This window comes from Chenopodium quinoa, unplaced genomic scaffold (genome assembly GCF_001683475.1).
Source record: "Chenopodium quinoa cultivar QQ74 unplaced genomic scaffold, ASM168347v1, whole genome shotgun sequence".
NCBI classification, from domain to species: Eukaryota; Viridiplantae; Streptophyta; class Magnoliopsida; order Caryophyllales; family Amaranthaceae; genus Chenopodium; species Chenopodium quinoa.
The window spans coordinates 2739826-2764568 of record NW_018743032.1 but is presented as its reverse complement, the minus strand read 5'-3'; the positions used below and the strand labels follow the sequence as shown (position 1 = coordinate 2764568).

The 24743-nt window shown below is 37.0% G+C and overlaps 1 protein-coding gene across 1 annotated transcript; it reads left to right on the top strand.

Annotated features, from left to right (window-relative positions):
• Positions 1-999: 999 nt before the first annotated feature.
• LOC110730403 (protease Do-like 8, chloroplastic) lies at positions 1000-23481 on the top strand. Its single transcript, XM_021910196.1, has 13 exons — positions 1000-1503; positions 1585-1715; positions 4874-4956; positions 5080-5178; positions 5377-5443; positions 8147-8222; positions 8349-8415; positions 12583-12800; positions 13066-13133; positions 21534-21613; positions 21800-21886; positions 22043-22150; positions 23212-23481. Exons 1-13 carry the CDS (start codon positions 1367-1369, stop codon positions 23338-23340), a joined length of 1350 nt encoding a protein of 449 aa, XP_021765888.1. The 5' UTR covers positions 1000-1366; the 3' UTR covers positions 23341-23481.
• The last annotated feature ends 1262 nt before the right edge of the window (positions 23482-24743 follow it).

Sequence of the window (24743 nt, the reverse complement as noted above, 5' to 3'; positions counted from 1 at the left end):
CCCAAAGCCTCTTACATGACGTCATTGTGGGCCCCACCGACTGATTTTTTTCAATTTTATTCCTTATCTAACCTTGTTCTTCGATTTCTGAATTGCAAATCTAAATTATGCAAACAAACCACTAAATTAGGTACCTAATTTACAAAATTGGGGCTAATTATAAGATGGTGTTCAGATTTAGGGTTTTAAAATGAAATTAGGAGTTTGTTATTTAGTGATTAATTTATAAAATTGGGACTAGCTTGCATCGATTTCACGTATTATATCTTCAATTAGTACCGAAATTGATATTATTGTTTAGAAATTATTACTAATCATTGTAATGAAAAATTAGGGTTCATATTTAGGGGATATTTTAAAATCAATCGTTTTTCTAAATTATGATTTACAATCCCGAATTGAGCATATATATTTGTTCAATATAGAGTTAATCAATGTAAATAATGCTTAATTTAAAAATTTATCTCAGTTTGAAAAATTCCCCAAATTTGGGATAAACCCTAAATGAAAAAAATAAATAAATTATAATTGACACATATAAGTGACTTAATTATGTTCGTGTGAGCTTGAATTATGTTAAATCGACTACTAAATGCTTTTCTCTAATCCAATTTTAATTTATATTGAAAAAAAAACAATTGAGCATGAGAATCGAGGGAGTTGAAGGCATGATGATATCATATATGAGAGCTTGGGCAATCTAGTGGGAAATTTTCATGTTTTTAAAAATCATATGTGGTAAAATACAAAAAAAAAAAAAAAAAAAAAAAACTGTTGGTGATTATTACTAAAACGACAACAATAGTAGATGGTTATTTACAAAAAAAAAATCCTACTATCAACATTTGTATATGTGCTAAAATTTGATAGATTCAATTACAAGTTTTTAAAAATGGAGAGAAAAGTTTAATACATTTGCATGTGTGTTAAATTTGATTGTATCAATTACAAATCTTTAAAAACTGAGAAAGAAGTTTACAAGTAGTCTAAAAAGTTGTAATGTGGTATCATTATCAGCTAGAATTCAGTGAATTGAAAATTTGGGTATTGATTCTGCAACTTGATGTAATTGATTGTCGTTGTCATGATTGAACTTTTTATTTTTATTTTTATTTTTTTTCTTTCTTTGGGGAAATAACATGATTAAACTTTAAAATAAATAATTCAACTCAATTTCATTAACCCAACTCTTTTATCCGAATTGACACCTAAATATGCGTTGCGAGTGTTGCGACTTGTGAGTGCACTTTCCACAAATTAAAGACATCGATAAATCGATAATGAATTGATGATAATGTCTTTTGCCTCTTTGGGGATGCCCTACTAGCAGAGCAGTACACTTATCATACCACAAACTAAATTACAAATGCAGGTGCTCTCAATTTCAGCTTGTTGCACCATTCCTTCTTCCCCAACAACCAATGTCTCCAAATGCTTAAGTCGTAGAGACCTTTTCTTCAATGGCGTCTCCTCCGCTTATTCCCACTCTTCTTCTTCCCAAAGGTTTTTTCTTTTCTCTCATTTCCAATTTCGTCAATTTTATTGGGATTGAATTTGTTATGATTTTTGTTTGTTTTCTTGCAGAATTGATGATTGTGGTAGTAATAATTTAGTTAATGATGAAATTCGGTCCAATTTTCCCTTTTCAACTAGGCGGGCTTTGATTCGGAGTTTGGGATTTTGTTCTTGTTATTACTTTTCTACCTACTTTCCAGGTTTGTAGCTGCATTTTTATAGTGATGTCAACGTTTTTATTGTTGTTATACATTATCTGCATTAAGAATTATGGATTTTCCATTAAATTATGCATTTTATGATTATTGAAATGCGGCAATGTGAATGGGTACGCAATCTGTTGATTTTGGTTTATTGAAGTATTTTTGCTTGGGATTTTGAAACTTGTTGCCTTTTTTGTTCACCAATTTCCGCTTACTTTGGAAAAACAAAGGTTCAAATAAGGGTTAGTGCGTTGGATAAGATAAATTGAGAAAAATAAGTTCAATTTACAATTAAGAGGTTAATAAGGGTTACTGAGGTTAAGTATTCTTAGAGTTTTCATACTCTGGAAGCGTGTCAATGCATCATCACTAACTCTAGCAAAAAAGTCTCTAGAGAAAAGTGACTAAACTATCATTCAATAGTTGATCACCTATACTATTTCACAACTTGTCTTTTTACATAAGTCATTGATGAAAACACCCATTCCATGCTTGCAGTTAGGGCTGTACACGGTCCAAAACCGAACCGGACCTGACCCACTCTCCGGTCCAGACTTGAAAAATCAGGTTCGGTCCGGGGTTGGACCTGAATAGACCTGATTATTAATTTGTTCCATTTTTTTTATTTTTTAAATAAAAAACCTGTTGGGCCTGTTTATGGACCTGATATGGACATGTTTAGACTTGATATGTACTTGTTTATGGACCTATTTAGACCTAATATGGACCTGTTTGGACTTGTTTAGACCTGATATGGACCTATTAAAAAAAAAAAATAACAGTTTCACCGGTTTTAGGTTCGAATCGGACCTGAAAATTCCGGGTTTTACCCAGACCGGACTTGAAACCCGGAATCATGGATTTTAAGGACCGAGATAGGACTTGAATTCACTGGTCCGGTTCAAGTCCGATCCAAACAGGTCCATTTCAAGTCGGTTTTCAGGTACGGACCAGTTTGTGTACACCCCTACTTGCAGTAGCCACTAAAAGGATCAATGCTAGTTTTATAAGCAAGTAAACCAATTTGTAAGAAGTATGATTATTTGTTTCAACAAGCATCATAGAAAGCTCATTAATATCCTTCAAATCTCCAAACCTTGCATCGTTGAGCATGTCATCAATAAAAAAATCCAAGTTCGTGACAAAGTGCAGTCATTATCATATTAATACTTGGAATTTTTTTTTAGGATATAACTCAGCAAGTCTCTAAGATATAGAATCAGAAATGAGGTTATTTGCAAGAAAGTAGGTGTGGCTGCAGCCAAAATAAGGGAAAATCGTTTGCGTTGGTTAGGGCATGTAAGACGGAGACTCGAGGGTACACCGGTTCGAAGAGTGGAAGAGTGGGACCATGGAGGGGTTAAACGAGGGAGAGGGAGACCGAAAATGACTTGGTTGGAAGGAGGAAGGATATGAAGTATATGGATTTGCATGAGAATGAAACATTGGATCTAAGGGATGGAGGAGGAAGATTTTTGTGGATGCTTACATGGAATAATCAATTTTGGTTCATATAGCTGGCTCCACTTATGGGATTAAGGCTTTGATTGATTGATTAAACTCAGCAAGTCTCAAGTACTTTTGCTTATCGAATGCTGCAAATAAATCGACCGTATTTAAACATGTCATCCATAAATTAGAGAGAGAAAATTGATTTAGGGTTGGAAATTGGGTTGATTGGGAAGTAAATGAGAGTATGAGACCACAAAAAAAAAAAAAAGGTAAGGTTAAAGTTTTTTTTTTTTTTTTCCTTTTTTTTTTTATAAAAAAACTTATCTACGGAGTTTTTTTTTTTGAAAAAATTATTGGGTTCAATGAACCTTATTGAACCCTATGTTACTCGGACTCGGGTACTCATGTCCTACATGCGTACGTGTCCAAGTGTCTGACTCGGCTATTTTGTGAAAAATATCTATGATTTTGAACTAAAATGAAGTGTCCAAGTGTCATATCCATGTCAAGTGTCGAGGGTCCGACAAGGGTATTTGAGGTAAAATGAAGAGTCCGAGTAACATAGCTTGAACCTAGCATGGCTTTGTTTACAAGTACTTTCCATCAGTCTAACCGCTTATTTACATGTAGGATTGACACCGAAGAAGGGTTCATCCTTCCAAATGAATATTGGGAAATATAACTCTAGAATCTTTGTGAACGAAGTCTTTTCTTAACAAAATACACTAAAGATTACAGTATTGGATGTCAATAATTTAGAGAGGATAAAAAGAGAAGGAAACAATAGTAAAAAAGACGAGTTCAGAAACAAATGTAACATGGATTTAATAGCTCTCTCTGGGCATACCTCTCTCTTCTATGGATATTGCTTGTTGGAAATAACAGGGGACTCAACTTGCTGCTAAATGAGCAGAATGTTAAAAGAATCTGCTGGAAACTAAATTAGACTACTTTGGGTGTAGTAAAATTGTATGAAGAGATTGAAGGTTGCAATTTTATGTGGTGAATAGTAGAATGAGAGAATGAGGTGTGTTTGGAGAGGGGATCTTTTGATACAATGCTTGGATGATCTTCTCAAGATATGGAACTTAAATTTTTTTGTCCAAAAGGATTAAAATTATAGGAGGATTTCAAGGCTCATAATTTGGATAAATAAAGGATTCTACTGGAATTCATGTTTTGCTAAAACATGATGACATAATTTCTTCGTCTCCACCTGTTCTGCATGAGCTTCAAGATTTTGCATAGAGTGTTGATGAAACTGCCTTACAGTAGTTCTTATGTATTGAGGGAAAAGGGGCGGGTGGTGGGGTTACATTGTGCTATTAGCAAGATGTTCCTTATGGGGTGCTGCTAAAGTTGGATAGGGTCATGTATAATGGAGTTGTGTTGAGAAACCTGTTCAAAGCTCTACTGTTTTTCTGCTACCTGCTGTACCTGTTGTTTCTGATCATGCTCTTGTCTCAGTCAATTTTGTGCATCATCAGTCCCTTGAACCTATGAGGGTACTGCCTCACTAGCATAACATAGATATGTTTGCACTAACTTAGTGCTCTCACCTGAACTTGCCATTTACACAACTCTAACACAGATTTTCAAATGTTTGTGTAATTCCTGAATGTATCGTTTGTTGCAATTTTTGAGAAATGTTTTGAGATATTTTCTTTTGCTTCTAACTGCCTTGACTGCATATGGATTTACAGTATTTGCACTAGGGGATCCATCTGTCACAATTGAAGAAGTAACACCTTCAGTTTCCCCTTCTGGGCCTCTATTACCTGCTGAGGTTTGCTTTTTTTAGCAATTCAACTACTGTTTCTCTAGTTTAATTATGTTCTTAGTGGTGACTTTCCACACTTTATTTACTGAATGTTCATGGCAGGTGAATTGATATCTATGTACTTGACAGGAAAGAGTTGTTCAGCTATTCGAGAAGAATACGTACTCTGTGGTGAACATCTTTGATGTAACATTGCGTCCCCAGCTCAATATTACAGGTGTGGTTGAGGTAATTACTCTTAGCAAATATTGATATTACTCAGGGTTATGTGATTACTGATTAGTTCTATCATGTGAACATGATTAGCTGTTGCTGTTCAAAGTTTAATGTACAGTTTGATCAGTTTTCTGCTTTTTCAACTTTGGCATTTTTTGAGTCTTGACTCTCTAGTGATGCAGTTTTAACATGGTTATAATTGTTGAACAGGTTCCTGAAGGAAACGGTTCAGGAGTAGTTTGGGATGGACAGGGCCACATTGTCACAAACTATCATGGTAAGGTTTGAGAAATTATTTAGATAATTATCCAGGTTATAATTTATCCTTCCTTGTACCAGCTTCCAATGGTATATCTGAGAAAGTTAAAGGTCTTTGCCATGTTTTTTGCATAGCATGATTATACTTCCTCTGTTTTTTTATACTTGCACTACACCTTTTATCACGTTTTTTGAGGAGGTGATTAGACTAGGTAAACAAATGAATTAAGCTATGAAATTTAAACCGTAGCAATTTATCCCTTTCTTCTTATCGGTGGTAAAATTTTGTGAATTAATTTATCCGTTCACCTAGTCTAATATCTCCCTTAAAATGCTTGTTAAAGGGGTGTGTTGCAAGTAAATAAAAACGGAGTGAGTAATTTTTTTTTCCTTCTTTCTTTAAGGATGTTGTTCAATAAGAAATGAATTCATTACTATGAATATTTGTTTCTTCACCTACATCTTTTCTCACCGATTGAAAGTGAATTCATTTGATGAGCCGGAATCAGATAAAACTAAGTTATTAATGTTGAGAACTGCAAAATTTTTTGACACAAGGGTTGTCACCACTATAAGCAACAAATCAAGATTTGTGGACGAGTAAAAAGAAACTAGGTGCTGGGGCTCATTAGTTTCTAAGCTTTGTCTCTAAAGAATGGAAAATCAAAAATTTCAGGAGAAATTAATTTATGTATTTAAGAAAGAAGTTCGAGTTAATACAGGTTTTTGGGTTTGCTTTCTCACACTGATCTTCTGACACAGCTGTAATTCTAATTTACACTCTATTTTCCACTTCTTGTGATCAATGAGAATTTTATTGGATTTGTCTCTTCTAGGAAACGAACAACATTCTGCTATTGGATCACCTCCAGCCTTATGAGTCAATTGAGCTTTAGGCTGCTATTTCCAAACTATTAAGTCTAGTAAAATTGGAAAGCTGAATCCTACCGTTTTTATTTTGTACTATTTTTTTTTTGTTTTTTTTTTTTTTGTTTTTAACACTTACTATTTGCACATAATTTAGGTTTTGTCAATACAGGTACGGGGACATATACGGGTATGGGGACAAGGACGGAAAACAACAAATCTAAAATATTCAGGATATGGGTACGACAAATTTTTTTAATATAAATTTTTATTAAAAAAAATCTGGAAAAAAATGCCAAAACAAACATATGACAAATTGAAGATAAGACATTGTCTACATTCTAGCACAACAAAGTAAGAACATACTACAAACAATTTGGGCCACAGTCTAAAACAACATTTAAAATGGAAGCATCAAGTGTTGTCATCGATCAACTCATTCTCTAATTCCGGCTCATCAAATGAAAATTTCGCAAACCAATCATCACTATATTACCTACATTAAGAGTCAACCATAAATAAACATTACAAATGTATCAATAGAAATTATTTTCTAAAAACAAAAAAAGCTTGTTTATTTAAGGTTGTTTTTAAAAAAAAATTGTAATGTTTATTTATGCTTGACTCTTAATGTAGGTATTATAGTGATGGTTGGCTTCATAAGGATCCCTCTAGAGTTGCTCCTCATAGAGATGCCAAGATCTATCGTAAAAGAATGAATTGTTTTTAGAGACTTTATCTAAATGAGGATGAATTTTCGACGAGCATGCACAATTCTCTCTCGTGATGAGTCCATTTGAAGACCCAACTTCTCTTTCAAAGAGAAACTTTATAGACCATCCAAGTTGGTGGGCTAACTTTGCTGCCGACACTCCTCTTCTTCAATCTTTGGTTTTCAGCCATCTTCTTACTCTTGTTGTGAAGTGGAATTGGAGTACTTAGTCTTTCATTCACTCACTTAGGAGGAATAGGTTGAACCGTTGAATCCATGTCGTGCTGAAGATTTGGTTTTCATCCACAACAACCTCTGTCTTTTATCTAGAAATTCTGATCAATATGAGGATGAGAAGTCCAAAATGAGGGATGTTGTGCTGATCATTTTGATTCAATGGATGATGTCACTTGATGAGCCGGAATTAGAGTGAGTTGATCGATGACAATGCTTGATGTTACTAATTTAAATGTTGTTTTAGACTTTGGACTAAATTGTTTGTTGTATGTTCTTATTTTGTTGTGCTAGAATGTTGACAATGCTAAATCATTTATCATATGTTTGTTTTGATACTTTTTTTAAGGCTTTGATTGATTGATTGTTTTGGTACTTATTTTTTTTCCAGATTTATTTAATAATAATTCATAATAAAAATTTTGCCATACCCATATCCTGAAAATTTTGGATTTGCCGTTTTCCTTCCTCGTACTCGAATATGTCCCTGTACCCGTATTGGTGCAACCTAGTTGGTAAGTGTGTGGTGTGGGGCTGTGCCACTATTTAAACCTATTATGTCAAGCTGGTAGATAAATTTCTGTTTTTATTTTGTTTGATTGATAGGTGTTGTATGATTACATATTTACATCCATAAGTGAGTAGCAATAAACTTCCAAAGAAGTGTTTATGTTAATATATATAGTAGTTTATGATTGACATATATTCACTATATATATGTAGGTTTTTTCCTATTGCAATGCTGGACTGCTTTTGGTGTTTTTCCTTTTGGCTTTAAAACCATGTAGTTATATTCTTTGGCAGCTAATTAAAGCAAATCCCATGAGAGCCATAAGAAAGAAGACAAAAAGGAAAAAATAAAAAAGAAGGAAGATATATAATAATGTTTACTTTTGTGGTGATATCCAGTGATAGGTAACTCGCTTTCAAAAAATCCTAGCCCAGGAGATGTTGTTGCACGTATTAATGTCTTAGCTTCTGATGGGTAAAATTACTTATACCCACTTTTACCATAAAACCAACTTTTTTTTTTTTTTTTTTTTTTCTAATAATTTATCTATAGTAGAATGACTGAATTACGTGGTTCTTTATGTGGATGACCTTCTTTCAGGGTTCAAAAGAGCTTTGAGGGTAGGTTGATTGGAGTTGATCGTGCAAAGGATCTTGCTGTCTTGAAGGTTTACTCTTTTGATACAATGATAATTAGCTTTCTTTTAATCTTATATTTCATCTAACACCATGTGTTAATTGGTTTTTTATTTTTTATTTTTTTTATTTTTTTTTTGCCAATTGTATGTTGTGATTATGCTGCCAGTAATTGTCACTAGTAATCTTCTTATGTGGAATATAGTTAGTTTCTTTTGCATATATCATGAAGTCTCCACCTGTTTAAAACCTTTTTTTTTTTTTTTTTCAAAAGTTTAAATTATTATTCCATATACTCTACATTATGTACTAGGCTACTAGCTATTGTATATTTAGTGTAAATTGAATTTTGGTAGTTCATTGATCAAGGCCCGTTTGGAGATCTTGATATGAAATAACCATGGAATGAGGGGAAAATCAACTAACAATAATTTCAATGCAACAATATAAGATAAACCTGTTAGGTTTCGTAGTGTCCGACACAACGCGGAATGAAACCCTCCCAAAATCCGCACACAAATTAAAGTAACTAAACATGCATATTAATTAATTAACAATCACATAATTAATTAACAAGGAGAGAGAAAGAAGAAAAGGCGATCTTACCCTTGATGCGTGCTTCGCTCTTTCTAAGAGCTTGTACTTGAAAGCGTAAAGCTTCGCAAATGCGCAAGCCTCCGACGGCTCTCACCCTCGAGACCTGACCGGAACAGCCCCTACCCCGAAGCCGGGGCTAGACCAAAAGAACTTAGAGTATTAGAATTAAGGTATCCTCTTCTTGGAGATCCCTTAAAGTTCACAACTCAAGTGTCCCTTCCCAATGCCAAATGATTGGTATTTATAGGGAAGGGAGCCCTTGAATTCCAATCTCCCATCAATGTGGGAGAGTTAGTAAAATGCATTTTATTCAATTTAATTTAATTCAAAAATCAAATTGAAATGCAAGTGAATCAACAAACGACAAGTGTCAAGTGGTGAGCAAGGGTTAGGTGAGGACCATAAGGGGGAGAGCACCCTCCCCTTGCTCCCCAAGCAAACCCACACACACATGCTCTCACACGCACAACCAACCACACGCAAGAGCTGCCACTTGCATAAGCTGCTGGCTGGCATTGGCGCAAGGCCTAACACGCATAGGCCACCTTGCGTGCTGGGCCTTGGGCTGTGCAGCACAGCCAGCACACGCACAGGCAGCTTGCGTGTTGGGCCTTGCTGCTCGCATGGCCTAGCCATGCAAGCTAGGCCCTCGCTGCCCCATAAGGGAGCTGCTGCCACGCCCCTGCTAGCCCAGCCATGCGTGCGGCTAGGTGCACCAGCTCCGCAAGCATGCTCGGCCAGCAAGCCTAGCACGCGCATGCATGCTTGGCTTGCGGCACACCCATGCATTGCGGTTGGTGCCCTATGCTAGCCTAGCCTTCGCATGGCTAGGCCAATGCGAAGCTACGACTTAGCTCAAACTTGTCGTTTGCTTGATTTCTTGTCTTGTCGAATTCTAAATTCGACTTGATTTACGACGCTCGGTTTCGACGCTCTAAGCTCGATATCCGACGTATTTGTTCGTAATACTCTAATGACTCATTTAATCCTTCGAATTAATTCGTCGTTTCGATTCGGTTACTCGATAAGGGGTCAGTCAAGATTAAGCTGTAATATTAATTGTGCATGATCGGAAGCGGCCTCCAACTAGGCATTCCGATCACTTGACCTCACTGAATAATTAGCTTTCTAATAATTCCAAATCCTCTATCGGAATAATACAATTGTTCGAAGCACACCATTCCTTTCAAAACCTATCTAAAAAATCACCATGATCTATGAAATAGGGGTTCTTAGTCAAAGCCAACACCAATTAAAGTTAGGATTAAGATATAACCACAAAAATAACAAAGTAGCAATCATAGAGATAGCAAATACTTCCTCTATTCTAGTAATATTGCAACAATTGGACTTTTACACTATTCATCACGCTTGTTTGACTGCATATTATGATTTATACGTAAAGTAAAATATAGTCATGTGGGGTCTTGTTAGATTCGTCTCGTAAAATACTTTCACAATATCAATTTTTTTGTAATTTTTACTCTAATATAATTATAGATATTTAGCATATAAAATGTGCTTTGGGATGCGTAATTTTATACTTGTTGCAATATTTGTGGAACAGAGGAATTAATCACTAAAATTAAGGAGAGAGAAAAGTCTCATTGATTTCAAAATTAAGCAAAGATGTTCTCAAAAGCAAGCTTAACCCTATTTAAAGGTTTTATAAACAAACCTAGAATCTTAAAATTACACCCTTTGGATTACAAATGAAAAACCAAGATTAAAAGCAAGAAAAACAACCAAAGAAAGAACAAAAACCGCTACAGAATAGGGGCTCTAGAGCAGTCGCTCCAAAGCTTTCGTCAAAATTCCCAAGTCTAGATGTAGCGGTCAGCGGTCGCTCGAGCGGTTCTGCCTGCTGGATCTCAAACACTCATAACTTATTTGTTTCTAGCTCAAATTGGGCATATGACCCGTCGTTGGAAAGCTCTCGGACTCTACTTTCATTTCCAATTTGAATCCCACTTGAAAATTCCTTGTAATGAAGATGATATGGCTGATTGAAATTGAGTAATACATTGACAAGTTTTCTCTCTTGGCTTACACATGGAATCCTTTGAGCTTTATGCTAAGCAAACAAAATGTTACTCGAGTATAATGATGGTGACCACCAAGGAGTTTAGCGCGGCTACATGTCACAACACGTGACACTTCTTCAACTTCCTCCACCAAGTTTCATGCACGCGCATCAGATGTCTAGCTCAATAATAGACATAGACATAACCCTGATTGGAATCCTGAATAGAATTGTTACCAAGTCTTGGTAACATAACCCTCAATTTATCTCATTTTTTGTAATTTAATTGTAAATAATACGTCCTCTTCTCCTTATAATTGCAACAATTTGTTTTTGCACTATTCATGCACTAAATTTAACCATATATTTTACTTATTGTTCAAACAAATGTTATTAAGTAATTTGTTTCAGGATTAATCTTAAAGTAAATTCTCTAAATGTCAGCTTTTATTAATATGATTAAAGATATTATTAGCTTAATAATAGACATAGACATAACCCTGAATGGAATCCTGAATAGAATTGTTACCAAGTCTTGGTAACATAACCCTCAATTTATCTCATTTTTTGTAATTTAATTGTAAATAATACGTCCTCTTCTCCTTGTAATTGCAACAATTTGTTTTTGCACTATTCATGCACTAAATTTAACCATATATTTTACTTATTGTTCAAACAAATGTTATTAAGTAATTTGTTTCAGGATTAATCTTAAAGTAAATTCTCTAAATGTCAGCTTTTATTAATATGATTAAAGATATTACTAGTCGTTGCAAAACATGGAAGTCAAACTTTTGCAACTTTAAGAAAATGGAAGAAGTATATGACTAGAGTACTAAACAACGCATAAGAGATAAAGTATATCTAGATGTTATGTAATTCTCAAATTTCTTAATATAAGTTCTTGTCTTCATTCTCATTTTCTCACAAATGGCAAAGTTTTAGGAGGTTAAGATGCACACTTTACACATTAGCTAAATAGTAACATAGCTTGATAATGTTGCTTTCTATGTAGCTGCCCAACAATTTAACTATTTGTATATTTTGATTTAATGTTGTAATATTAATTTGGTTTGTACCATCACTATGGTATGTAAGGACTTCATTAATAAGTGTTTTTTTTTTTAATTTTTTTTTTATCTTTATTATTTTAAGAAATAAATTTGATGGTTTGGTATTTGAACTTTGAAGTATGCATTTTGTGATTGTTCTCTGTTCTTGTAGGATAGCAACATTGTATTTGTGAGTTGATTTTTGTTTATGTATTATGATAGGCTATTCTTGGTTCTTTGTTCTAATTTTTTTTGTTTCCTGTCTACACTTTGTGGTATATATTGTAACTGCTCTATATAATTATACGAGCACAACATTGAATAATATTTGTCAGGTCATTGAGACAGTAACTCAAGTATGACATTTCAATTAAGTTTTAAAGTAGTCAGTTGTGTATAATCCTGGTTATAAGGCAGTACAAATTGCCTGAAATCCCGTTTTTAGCAGTTTCGTATACATTGATTACAAATGACTCATTACATGTACGGAAATTTTTGGACTGATGATCAAGCTATATACTTTTCAGGTAGAAGCAGCTGCAGACCTGCTGAAACCCATTAATGTGGGGCCATCATCCTCCCTTAAAGTTGGTCAACAGTGTTTGGCAATTGGAAATCCTTTTGGTTTTGATCACACTCTCACTGTTGGTGTTATAAGTGGATTGAATCGTGATATCTTTAGTCAGACCGGAGTTACAATTGGTGGAGGTATCCAAACAGATGCAGCAATTAATCCTGGGAATAGGTATGTCATCTGATTTCTTCCTCCATCTAACCAATTGATAAAGATTTTTTTTTTTACCATGTTACTTGAAAATCCTAAAGTCTGATTAAATGCTAGGTCACATGACTTATAATTACTACAGACTGTCTACAGTTCCTCTTTTTTAATTTACATTTATCTTTGTTTTTGTTTGTTTGGTTATTTATTAATTTTTTCAATTTCCCATCAGTTCTGTTGACCAGTTTGTTAACTGATTTCTAATTTTTGTTTGCGTATATGACGACAGTGGAGGACCTCTGCTAGATTCAAAGGGCAATTTGATTGGGATAAATACAGCTATATTTACTCAGACTGGTGAGCTTTTCCTTCTGATTAACAGATATGGTATTTCAATATTTTATTTAAACATCAACTATCTTTAAGCTTCAAGCCTTAAAGTTATTGTACTGTTAACTATTGAATCTGTGAATGTAGCTTATGAATTGAGCTACTTGTTCAGCTAATCTTCCTACCACTGTTTTAACTACTGCATCCCTTAATAGGCTTTCCAAACTTTTGGGTACACAAATTTAAGAGAGTAAGAATGATTAAGAAATTGAGTCAAAGGAAGTATTTTATCCTTTTCTAATGGAGAAGATATGTTAGGAAATAAGGGTGTAATTGTGTTTGATTAATGCGGAACAAGTCAATGAAAAATAAGAACGTGAAAAGCAATAAAGAAGATAAACTAATAACACAAGGATTTACGTGGTTCGGTCAAATTAGACCTACATCCATGAGTGGAGGATTCGAGAGCTTCTTCACTATAATAGAGAAAGGACGAGAGAATAATACAAGGAGTCCTAAATTTAATGACTTAAAAGGTATGATTTTATTGATCAACTAAAGGGTCCTTTAATAACTTAAGGAAACCCTAATAAAAACCCTAAATTGTTTCCCAAGTATACTCAAATAGCCGTCATAGAAAAGATATAATTTTAGAAAATATCCCATAAACTATCCTAGAAGAACCGAATTACCGAGCTATAGCTTGGCAGCTAGCTCAAGCTTGCCGCAAGTCTTCATCGGGCCGAGCTCAAAACCTCGTCGCAACTTTCTAGCTTTGTCCATAACTTTCTCGTTACTTATCGAATTTGGGCATATGACTTTAAGAGATAGAAACAGAAATGAAGTTATTCGCAAGAAAGTGGGTGTCGCAAGCATTGCAGACAATAAGGGAAAATCGCCTTTCGGGCATGTAAGATAGAGACCCCGGGGTGCCCCTGTACGAAGAGTGGAAGAGTGGGATCATTGAGAGGTTAAACGAGGTAGAGGGAGATCGAAAATTACTTGGTTGGAAGGAGTTAAGAAGGATATGAAGCATTTGGATTTGCATGAGAATGAGGTATTTAATCGTAAGGGATGGAATATGAAGATTTTTGTGGATGTGTAATACACTAAGGTTGATTTCACTCAATAATAAGAGAAGGACTGATTTTTCATTGAACTTATAAATGGAAGGGATACAAAGTAGTAGCTTGAGGCTACAAATCTCCAAGCAACTTGAGGTTGAAACTCTCCAAAATTTCCTTACTAATCTCTGAATACCTTCCTTGATTCACATACTACAATACTTATACTAAGATTGCAAATGGTCAAAGCTGACCTTAAGGCTAAACATGTGAGTACTTAGCACAATTAGAACAACCATGAAAAAACATACTAAAAACTAGTTGCTGACTTTCCTTCTCTTCTTCTTAATTGATTTTGTCTTCTACTTAATTAGAGTTGCCTTGCCTTTGAATTACTCCTAGCTGCTGCCACCCTTTGTTGTTGTTGTTGGTCTTGGTGCTTGACTTTCCTTCTAGCATAGACCCGAGTAGGCTGTGGTTGACCCGGGTTCATCACATTACTCCCCACCACAAGTTTCACCTTGTCCTCAAGGTGAAAGGACGGAAAACGATCATCCAAGGCATAGAACTCTTCCCATGTTACTTTGAATGTTAGCAAGTTAGCCCATCGAATCAACACTTCCACGATCATTGCATTACCTTCCCTCTTCTTGCGAACATCCAACACCACTTCTGGATTAGCCACGTACTCTAACTCTGGCGTTATCTGCTATGGAATGGTTGGACTGGTTTGACAATCTTCCATGGCCTTCTTTAATTGTGAAACATGGAAGGTGGGGTGGAGTTTGCAATTTGCCGGCAGCTCGAGTTTGTAAGCCACCTCTTCGATGCGTTGTAGGACTTTGAAAGGCCCATAGAAATGAGCCGCTAGTTTCTCGAAAGGTCGCTTAGCCAATGATTTTTGGCGATAGGGTTGGAGCTTGAGATAAACCTTCTCCCCTAATGCGAACGGTTCATCTCGCCGGTGCTTATCCGCATTTTCGTTCATTACTTGTTGGGCTTGAAGTAAATTCTATCGCAATTCAGCTAGCATACAATCGCGTTCTTGCAAATGTTCTTCTAGCGGTCCCACCGAAGTCTGACCTTTGCCCACTCTCCATAATTTGGGCGGATCGCGGCCATACACCACCTTAAAAGGGGTGGTCTTGGTGGCTGAGTGTGGTGAGGTATTATACACGCTCTCGGCCACGACAGCCACTGAGCCCACTTCTTGGGCTCGGTTTTTCAGACTGGCCATCGGTTTGGGGGTGATAGGATGTGCTCCTCTTCAATTGAGTGCCCTGTAACCGAAATAATTCCCTCCAGAAATTGCTCATGAAGATTTGATCCCGGTCAAAAATAATGGAAGAAAATCCGTGCAATCTAACAATTCCCTTCACAAAAGGGTGTTTCAACCCAATAAAGTGCCCGTATTTTGAAAATCGGTCCACCACGACTATTATCGCATCCCCGCCGTGAGATGCTGGAAGACCCTCGATGAAATCCATCGAAACGTCGTCCCAGATCGGGTTGTAATAGGCCGGTCGATTGTCTCTGGGACAACACCTTGTTGCGCTGGCACATGTCATAGTGGCGCACGTACTCCCTATGGCCTTCCACATCCTCGGCCAATACCACTCGACCGCCACTCTAAGATACGTCTTCACTTCGCCGTCATGGCCACCGGTTGGGGAAGCGTGGTACTCATGGAGTAATTTTGGAATTACAGTAGCAAACTTGGGTAAAACTATTCTGCCTTTGTAAAACAATCTTTCACCCTCTAAAGAGAATCCATTGGGCCCAGAATTGGTGGACTCAAGGCCTTTTTTAATCTCAGTCTGCCATGGATCACTTGCAAGCTCGTGGTCCAATTCGTCCCAATTAATTCCTTGAATGTAACACATAGCTTTCAACTCACGCCCCATTCTAGAGAGTGCATTTGCCATTCGGTTCGAGGCCCCCGGCCGATATTGAATCTCAAAGTCGAAACCAACAAGTTTACGCATCTACTTTTGATACTCATTTCCCACCTCTCATTGTTGAGTTATGTAAGTGAACTTTGTTGATCTATTCGTACCATAAATCACCTTCCCAACAAGTTATGTCGCCATTTCACGATTGCCAAACAAATCGCCATAAGTTCCTTCTTGTAGATGGACTTGGCTTGGGCTCACACTCCGAGAAGCTTACTATAGTATGCAATAGGGCGATTTTCTTGCATTAGTACGACTCCAAGGCCATACCCGGATGCATCAGTCCCCAAGAATGAACATTTTGTGGAAGTCGGGCATCGCTAACATCGGGGCGATAGTCATGGCCACCTTCAAATTCTCGAACGCTCGAGTCGCTTCTTCGGTCCACCCAAACGAGTCCTTGGAAGTAAGTAGGCTGGCTACTTGGGCATAATGGGCTACAAATTTTTTGTAGTAGCCCATTAAGCCTAAGAACCCTCTTAATTTTCTCAAATTTCTTAGCTGGCCCATTCAAGAATGGCCCTCGCTTTTTCATTATCCATGGCCACACCTTGCCTTGAGATGACGTGACCCAAATAAGCAACTTCTTGTCTTCCAAACTCACACTTTTTGTAATTTGCATAGAGCTCATGATCTGCCAACTTCTTAAGGACTTGCCGCAAGTGCTCTCGATGATCGTCTTTGTTCCTACTATAAACAAAAATGTCATAAAAAACACTAATACAAATTTTCTTAAGAAAGGCCTAAAAATATCATTCATGAGAGATTGAAATGTTGTCGGTGCATTTGTCAATTCGAAAGGAATAACAAGAAATTCATAATGCCCTTCATGAGTTCGGAAAGCCGTCTTGTGAGTATCCTCGGCCCTCACTCGGATTTGATGGTAGCCGGACTTCAAAGTCCAACTTGGAGAAAATTGCCGATCCATGTAGCTCATCCAATAATTCATCGATCACCAGTGTTTGGTATTTATCCGGACCGTCTTCTTATTAAGGGCGCGATAATCAACGCAAAACCTCCACGATCCATTCTTCTTCTTTACTAACAACACCGGACTCGAGAATGGGCTAGTTGAGGGCTTGATGTCCGGCTTAACATTTCTCGGATCAACTTCTCGATCTCATCCGTTTGGACTTGTGGATAGTGATACGGTCTTACACTTAGCGGATCGCTACCTTCCTTCGAGGTGATTGAGTGCTCACGGCCTCGGGATGGAGGGAGCCCTTATGGTAAATGGAACACATTAGCAAAGTCTGCCAATATGTCTCTTGAGAATTCTGGCGGCCCAACTTCATTTTCGGGCCCAAATCCATATTCGGGCCCAATCTTTTGTTGCTCCACTTGATTCACTTCAACCCATAGCCTTGTGAGTGTTCTGAACATAGCCTTGAGTGTATCATGGCTGCTTCTAGGGACGCATCTCCGGTCAGCATCACCGTCACCGGCACTCCGACTACCAAAAATTTCATTTCATGTGTCTTCCAATTCGTGGTCACCGTCCCAAGCTTTTCCAACCATTGTAGTCCAAGTATAAGGTTGGAATTCCCTAACCCAAGAGGTAAGAAATCCTCCACGATGGTTACACCACCACTCAACTTCACTCGTACTCCTTGGCACACCCCTTTTCCTCTTATGGTGTCCTCATTCCCTAGTGACACTCCGAATTCACCCCCTTCGGTTAGAGGTAGTTTCACCGCATTCATCGTCGTAGAAATAAAATTATTGGTAGCTCCCGAATCTATCATCACTACCACGGCCCTTCCTTTCACCTCACCCCTCATTTCATCGTCTTTGGGTTTGATATTCCCACCACCGAACAAGGCGATACTTCTACGGGTGGTTCGGTATCATCAATGTCATACCCCCCCGTCTCCACCTACTACATCTATCTCTTCTTCCTCACCGCCGGTGCCCACCAATAAAACGCTCAACTCCTTACACCGGAGATCCACTCCCCAATGCTCATCGCGACGGAAGCATAGTCCTTTGGCCCTTTTTTCTTGTAACTCACTCTCGGTGAGTCTCTTTGGTCCATTGCTCACTTTGTGAGAAGGCTGAGAAGGAGTTCGGCCCATGGACCCTTGTGACTCTAGGGCCCGCGACCACGTGGAGCTCGAAATAGCCGTGCCATAGGATTAGATCAGGCCACCACCACTCTTGTTCTAAGAGTTAGTTTGTTTAGGCTGACCAACATTACTAGGCCCAGCTCGTCGAGGACCCACGCCACTTCTTCTTCCCCCACTTACTATGTTACATTCGTTCTTCAATTCTCCCAGCCAAATCCATGGCTCTTTCCAAATTTTCAGGGTTCAAAAGCCTCAAACTCCGCTTGATCTCCTCTCTCAACCCATTGATAAATTGCCCTAACATTAGGCTCTCCGGTATATCCTCCTAGGGAAAAGCCAATTCTATGAATTTCCGCCGCTACCCCTCTACCGACACCGTTTGAGTAACGGACAGCCATTGCTCATGAAGAGTTCCAGCGTTCGATGGTCGAAACTCGCGAAGTAGGCGATCCTTGAGGTCGATCCACCCACCGAATGGTCTCCTCTTGTTTTCCCAGTGAAACCATTGTAGCGCCGCCCCATCCATCGCCACCACTTGTGTTGCACGGACACGCCATTTGGCAGGAGAGTCCACACGTGTGTCGGACACGGACACGTGTGGGACACGGGGCGACACGTGTCCGACACGCAAAAATCCGTGTCCTTTTTTTTTTTTACAAAAATGAAGCTTGGACACGGACCGTGTCTCCCCCAGACACGGCCCGTTTTGCAATGGACACGCACAAATCAAGGCCTAGCTTCCTTACTAATTCCTTCACATTCTCGGTATTTGTCTTTCTCAATTCTCAACTTCCAAGTTCCAAAGGTTGAAACCCTAACTCTCGAAATACCCACACTCCGTCAGCCGTCGATTCACCGTCGCCGACTCGCCGGTCATTGCTCAACGTCGCCGGCGCTGCAACACAATGCTGGCCTGTTGCTCGTGCTCGTGCTCGCGTCAACACAGTGGCCTGCTGCTCGTGCTCTGAGTCTCTGACTGCTTACTCGTGGCCTCGTGCTCGCCTGCTGACTGCTGAGTGCTGAGTGCTCGCCGGTCATTGCTCAACGTCACCACCCACCACTGTCATTGTCGGCCGTCGTCGTATGGTTCTCTACCTTTTTTTTATTTTTTTTTAAATTCAATTAAATTTTTGAAATTCAATTGCTCCTTCATGTATACATTCAATTAATTTAACTTTAATTTGATTAGAATTAGGAACAAGTGTACATAATTGATCCTTCATATATACTGTAATGTAATTTGGGAATGAAGAACTGAAATTTTATTTTTACTGTCTATTGTATGTTTGTATATGATATCATGTATAGCCTGTGTTGCTGGATTTGTTGAGTTGTTGGACTTGTTTAATTGAACTATTAGTACTTATGTTTATTTTATTTATGATTTGTAAAACTATTATTAAGACATGTATTTGGTTTGATGGTTTCTTGATATGTATGCGACTATGTTCGTACACTTTGTTTATTTACTTTGTTTAAACAGATTTGTGTGTTTTGAGGCAAAATATTTAGTTTTTTATTGAACAGGTTGTCAAATTCTTGTTTTTTTTGATATATTATATGCCTTGTTATACGCCGTACCCGTGTCCCCTATTTCAGGATTGCCGTTTTCCCGTGTCCGTGTCCGTGTCCGTATCCGTATCCGTGCAACATAGGCCACCACTGCCGCTGATTTTTTATCATCCTCTGTCAACCTATAAAAATCGAAATACATCCGCGCCCTCATCACCCAATTATCGGGATCCTTTCCTTCAAAGGTTGGCATCTCTAATTTCTTGTGTTTCCAACGTCCGCCGTCTCCGCCACCTTCTTCCGCAGCACGCCATCCTCCACCTTGCCAGCCACCGTCGTCCGGAGGCCGCCACCTTCTGTTCTTCACTGGGGCTGGAACTCGGTTCTCGCCCTGAATTTGGCTGGCCTCCACCTCAAGTTGGATTAGTGGCGGTGGCAGGGGTGGTTGTTGACCGCCTTTCAGACTTCTTCCCGTAGCTTCTCCACCTTCCCTCGTTCTATGGTGGTTTCCGGTGCTGGCAGCCCATAGAACCACCTGCTCTGATACCAAGTTTGTAATAGACTAAGGCTGATTTCACTCAATAATACTCAATAATAAGACGACTGATTTTCATTGAACTGATTAATGGAAGGGATACAAAGTAGTAGCTTGAGGCTACAAATCTCCTAGCAACTTGAGGTTGCGACTCTCCAAATTTTCCTTACTAATCTCTGAATACCTTCCTTGATTCACATACTACAATACTTATACTAAGATTGCAAATGGTCAAATCTGACCTTAAGGCTAAACATGTGAGTACTTAGCACATTTAGAACAACCATGAAAAATCATAATAAAAACTAGTTGCTGACTTTCCTTCTCTTCTTCTTAATTGATTTTGTCTTCTACTTAATTGGAGTTGCCTTGCCTTGAAACTCCTAGCTGCTGCCACCCTTTGTTGTTGATCTTGGTGCTTGACTTTCCTTCTAGCATAGACCCGAGTAGGCTGTGGTTGACCTGGGTTCATCACAGGATGACTAAACGAATTAATCACTTTTGGTTCATGTAGCCGACCTCACTTATTGGATTAAGGCTTTGATTGATTGATTGATAGATATCTCTAGTATGTTTTCGACAAATGGACTGTATATAGGAAAATGAGTTGATTGATCTTCAGAGATGGCATAATTAACATCACTCTACAAAGTTTCAAGTAAAAGGGCTTAATTAACACCAGGGAAATAGAAAATCAGCAAAAACTAACAAAATCGATCTAACCCAATCTGAAACCTTGAAATCAGACATGTTGATTTTTGAACTTATGAACCAAACTCAATTCTTCCTTTATGGTAGATATTCCACACTGTTATAATGTATCATTTTCTTATGAGACACTACTTGGAGTCTTGCATTATAGTTCTCACGCATTTTCCATGCAATAATGGATTAAGGGCCTCAAAATTGGATTTCAAATTACATGTTTTGCTAGAAGTCGGCAAAATTATGCTGGCAAGGCTTCCATATACATATTAACCCCCAAATCTACAAAAAGTCATCCTCCTGTTTTCTACCTAGAACATCAAAAGTTCACCCAGTTAACAATCCTGAAGCTCAAAACTTCACTACATTGATACCCTAATCCAAGAATGAAACCTATGACGTATCAACAAGAATTCAGCAAGACAGCGTATGAAAGTTTGAAAGTTTTCAATGCAGGAATATTAATGATGATTATTATACATACCCAGATAATTAAGGGACATGCCCAAAATATTCTGTGCCTTGAATTAATGGATGATTAAGAGATATACCTAGAAAAAATATTTGAACCTAATAGGAGTTTTTGGTTGCAGGTACATCAGCTGGGGTGGGGTTTGCTATTCCTTCTTCAACTTTACTCAAGATAATACCTCAGTTAATTCAGCTTGGCAAAGTAAGTGACTTTCTCATACGTCTCATGATAATTGAGTTGGATATATTATAATATAGGAATGTGAGTGAGAGAAAGGAAGTCTTACTTTTTAAAATAAAGTAATAGAAAGATAAATAAACTTGTAATTAGTCAACCATCAGTTGCCTGTATTTAGAACTTCTACATGCTGATGATGTGTTGTTGAAGGTTGTTCGAGCTGGTCTAAACATTGAGATTGCTCCAGATTTGGTAGCAAGTCAGCTAAACGTTCGGAATGGAGCTCTTGTGTTGCAGGTTTGTGCATTGAGTTAATTTTCAGCCCTTTCTGATAAATGTTTGAGTATCATTAACTTAGCACTTTCCAAGTTTACTTATTGATAAAGAATTATCATTATCTCTTTTATTTATCAAATGAATAAATGAGGTAATAATTTTAAAATCTACTTGTAGGTTCCGGTGAATAGTATAGCAGCAAAGGCAGGACTACGTTCCACCACAAGGGGCTTTGCTGGGAAAATTATTCTGGGAGATATAATTGCTGCGGTGGACAATAAGCCTGTAAGTTGTTTGTATACCTTTTCCCATTAACTTCATATCCTTTGCAGTTTCATGTTACTGAAGTTCAAGGAAATGTAATCTTGTTCATAAATGCAAGAACCGTCTAGAAAAAAAAGATATTATGTTACGGAACACAGCATTTGAACGCCCTCAAATTGTAAATCGATTGGGCTCTTTTTTAACTGAAACAACTTAAAGAAAAGGGATAAAAGCCCTTTCTTATAGCTGTCAGTTGGGGATATACGTAGTATTATTTTACTAGAAAGTAGTTGCCTAAGGAGAGAACAGATTTTTATTATTTGAGAATGAAATGCTATATGTTACTAGCTAATTACCAAAACATTGGAAGTTACAAACCTTATAGTCTTATTTACCAGTAATGAAGTTTAAAAGCCGTTTTCTGTTGAGAATTGAGATATGTTCCTTTGAAGTAATAGATGTTATGAAGTTCACAATGTGTCTCTTTGAACAAACACTTAACCTTTTTGTCCAATACCCATGCAAAGAATTACTCCAAAGTTGTATTGTTCCCATCCACTTAAAATTAACAATTACAAAATTTCGTCAATATGGCAATATGTAGCCATATGCCAGTGTGTGGCTGCATTATCTCTATTTCATTCAATTTTAACAGCAATATTTTGAAAACGTAATCTTATTACTAGCTCTTTTCAGAAGCAACTGTTTTCCAGACATACCTAAATATTATGAAGGCTATCATTACCAAACTGAAGTATCTCCTTGACTTCTTGCTAAGGTCCTTGGTCCTATTATCTGTTAGTTATCTATAGTTCAGGTGTTCAAGTTGCTGTTTAATTGTGACCATCATCACCAATTCACCATTGTTGTAAGACGTGAACCTATCGTACTTCAATGAAGAATTAGACCACAATTTCTAACATACCAACTATCTCGGCGAAAATAAGTGAATGAAAAGTATCGGTAGAGGGATAGTTCATTAGGTGAAGGAATGTAGAGGAATACTTGGTAAATCGCATGGTTCATGCAGTAGAACAAAATAATGTAGTACTTCATGTGTAATTTATTCTCTGAATGGGCAGGTAAGAAGTAAAGCTGATTTAGTGAGAGTACTGGATGACTACAATATTGGAGATGAAGTGATCTTGAAGATTGTAAGGGATAGTGAAACCTTAGAGGTGCCACTTAAATTGGAGGAAACAAACTCTTGAATTAGTAAATATATTCCTTTTTTTTTTTCTTTTTTTTTTTTTTTTTTTCCTTATGGCATTGGGAGTTTAGATTGAGTTGTAAACCTTATGAATAATGTAAATTATATGAATCTATTGATACTTCCTCTGTTTTCTTTCTTATTGCATATTGTAGCAAATTGTAATTATTAATTTTTATGAATCATACATTTGAGTAATTTGTCGTTAGAAATTCCATGGAGGCCGCTCCAGTTTCTCATTTTGAGAAACAAAGTTCATTTATTGAAGGATTAAAATTGTAATATTACAGGCATAACCACTACTTGGGTATAACCACTATTTGAAATACAGGTTTAGGGGTAAAATAATTACTTCAAGTAGCGGTTATACTGGTAAACAATAAAAAAAAGTTGTATTTATTTACAACTTTGCCATTTGAAAAACTTGGAATTTTTCAATTTCATGACCCTTCAAGCAGGGCTAACCGCCTAACCGGATAAGGGCCTTAAAAAGAGGGATATGAAAAACTGTATAATCCCATTGGATGAGTCAGAAAATAAGAATGGAAGTGTCTTACCAAATTTGAAAATTTTCAGTAGTAATTTACTCAATTTAGGAAAAATGGAATTTATTTTTTCTTCACAAAGTATACGTAATGGAGTAATTTTATTAGAGCAAGCTAAGCTTTATTTTATTTCCATAATAAACAAAAATTGAAACAAAAATTGCAAATCAGATGGCGAATTTGTAATCAAGTGGCAAGTTGCATATCAACTCGGTATTTTTGTTGACTTAATTACATATTATTCACCTAATTAACATCCTGTTTAGGGTTATCCAATACTTAACGAGATATTATTTTCTAGTTCCTTAAAAAAAAATCATTTTTTTTTGGTACTTTAAGAGTGTCTTACTAGACATTTGAATAATAAAATCAATTGATAAGAGTCCATGAATAATAATAAAAATAAATTACAAAAATGCAAAGTTTTTGATACCCAAATAATCATCACAATATATGTCTACCAAATTACTACTCCACTAATTAAGTTAACATCGTTGACAGCATATTCTTAGTAAACAAGTTCTTTGGGACATGAGTAATAAAAATATCAATTATTTTTAGCTAGTGACACCAATGTGGAAATGTGGATTAGAGAGAGTAAGTTGGATTAATGACTCTAATGTGGATTTGCTACATATTGGAGTTAGTAATTTACTTAATTAATCAATTAATACACTGAAAGAAGGAAGATTAAACTTTAGTTTGAAGATAATGACTAAGGTTATGCACGATTTGGTGCTAATCCAAAGGTCAAGGATTGCAAATTGACAAAATTTTTGTCTAAACGAGGAGCTTTAATTTCTGCAATATTTTGAAGTTTACCACACTATTTTTGTTTGTTTTCAGTTTCTCTGACTCC

What these genes read in the sequence shown, in the direction of transcription:
- LOC110730403 (XM_021910196.1), top strand. Translation starts at nt 1,367, where the DNA reads ATGCAGGTGCTCTCAATTTCAGCTTGTTGCACCATTCCTTCTTCCCCA. An exon ending in CATTGTCACAAACTATCATG is followed by an intron (nt 5,444 to 8,146) that starts GTAAGGTTTGAG and finishes GGTGATATCCAG; the next exon opens with TGATAGGTAACTCGCTTTCA. An exon ending in AGCTATATTTACTCAGACTG is followed by an intron (nt 13,134 to 21,533) that starts GTGAGCTTTTCC and finishes TTTTGGTTGCAG; the next exon opens with GTACATCAGCTGGGGTGGGG.